At 51.8% G+C, this 1,356-nt stretch overlaps 1 protein-coding gene across 1 annotated transcript in view; it reads left to right on the top strand.

Moving 5' to 3' along the window:
- AURANDRAFT_68186 (hypothetical protein) overlaps positions 1-1,356 on the top strand; it is a gene marked incomplete at both ends in the record, with an annotated part of 6,856 nt that overhangs the window by 2,581 nt on the left and 2,919 nt on the right. The window contains 2 exons of the mRNA XM_009043818.1: positions 210-796; positions 874-1,124. Coding sequence (XP_009042066.1) covers positions 210-796; positions 874-1,124 — 838 coding nt within the window. The remainder of the gene's footprint in view (positions 1-209; positions 797-873; positions 1,125-1,356) is intronic.

Genomic DNA, 1,356 nt, shown 5'->3' with positions numbered 1-1,356 from the left:
CATAACATGGAAGCGATTACCGGCATTTTGCCGGCTGGGTTAATGGCATGGCTGACGATTTAAGTCGCCAGAATTTGGAGGCCTTCCGCCAGAAGGCCAGAGAGTATGGGTTCATGGAACCCATTCGTTTAGAGTTTGATAAGTCGCTCCATGACCTCCTCGTTCCCTTGGCTATGATGGTTCGCGACCATAAGATGGCCCTTTCTCAGGCACGCGACTAGGTCCTGCGGAGATGGGGGAGCCGGCGGCACCTGCGAATGGCCGGGATTGGTTATGGAGTACGGGCATGACAACTGAGCAAGCAGACAGCAAGTCTGATGCACAATTTATGGCACGCCTGACTGTGGGCCTCACGGGAGAGCAGGCAGCGATCGGCAACCAAGTGGTGGCGAAGCAAGCCAACGACCGTGCCGAAAGCACGAAGAGGAATCAAAAGTCAGCTTGGTCAGGAAAGGACGGATGGCTCACCTTTTGTGATGAGTATGATGTCAAACCTGTGCGGGTGCATGAAAGTGGACCAACTCCAGAGCTGATAAAATTTGATTCCAATTTGTTTGTGTGGTTTGCCCTATGGAAGATAGGCAAGATGCAGGGGCCGAAGGGCAAGGGCCGGGGCCAAGAGATCAACACGGTATTTCAGAATATATCAAGCATCAAAGGCTACACGAAGGAGAACTGGGGGCTTGAGGTCGAGCTTGACCAGAACTGGCTCAACAGCCAAAAGAATGGCTGGAAGGTGGAGCGGGTTACTAGTAAGACCCAGGGCCCAGCTCCACGGTTTCGGAAGCTTGCAATTGTGGCTAACCATATGATCCAGATGAAGCGCACTCCGATTGATTGGGCAAGGGACTGGCCCCATACCTTCTTTACCAGGTCATGGACCTTGCCTTTCTGAAGGGCGATGAGTTACGTCCGGAGATGAGATCTTTCCAGGATTTGATAAAACTTGGAAATGATAATATTCTCCAAAACTTGATAATTCCACCTGGGGAGACAGAGGACCGTCGGTTTCCCTCCATCGTTAGCGAGGGTGGGCTTCAGTTTAGACCACCGGAGCGAGGTTCAATGTGTTATATAGAGCCCGAATTTGAAGAATTCAGTTCTTTTGATCATGCAAGGCACATGTCAGAGAATGTGTCCATTTTTCTTAATAGTCTCCAGGAGGTTTCGATAGTTAACGGGCGATTGGTGCGTGGGGCTGAGAATAGCGGTAGCATTCTGCGAGGGCACTGCGCTTACTTAAGGGCTGCCGCCTACCTCAAAGCACAGGTGGTTCCAGCCTCTAGCGAGGATAGCTTTGGGTTGGAGGAACACTTGCGGAAGGCGACAACTGCGAGGTCTGATGAGCAAGCAGCG

This window comes from Aureococcus anophagefferens, assembly GCF_000186865.1.
Source record: "Aureococcus anophagefferens unplaced genomic scaffold AURANscaffold_71, whole genome shotgun sequence".
NCBI lineage: Eukaryota > Pelagophyceae > Pelagomonadales > Pelagomonadaceae > Aureococcus > Aureococcus anophagefferens.
The sequence above is the reverse complement of the archived record's forward strand: the minus strand, read 5'-3'. Positions and strand labels throughout refer to the sequence as shown.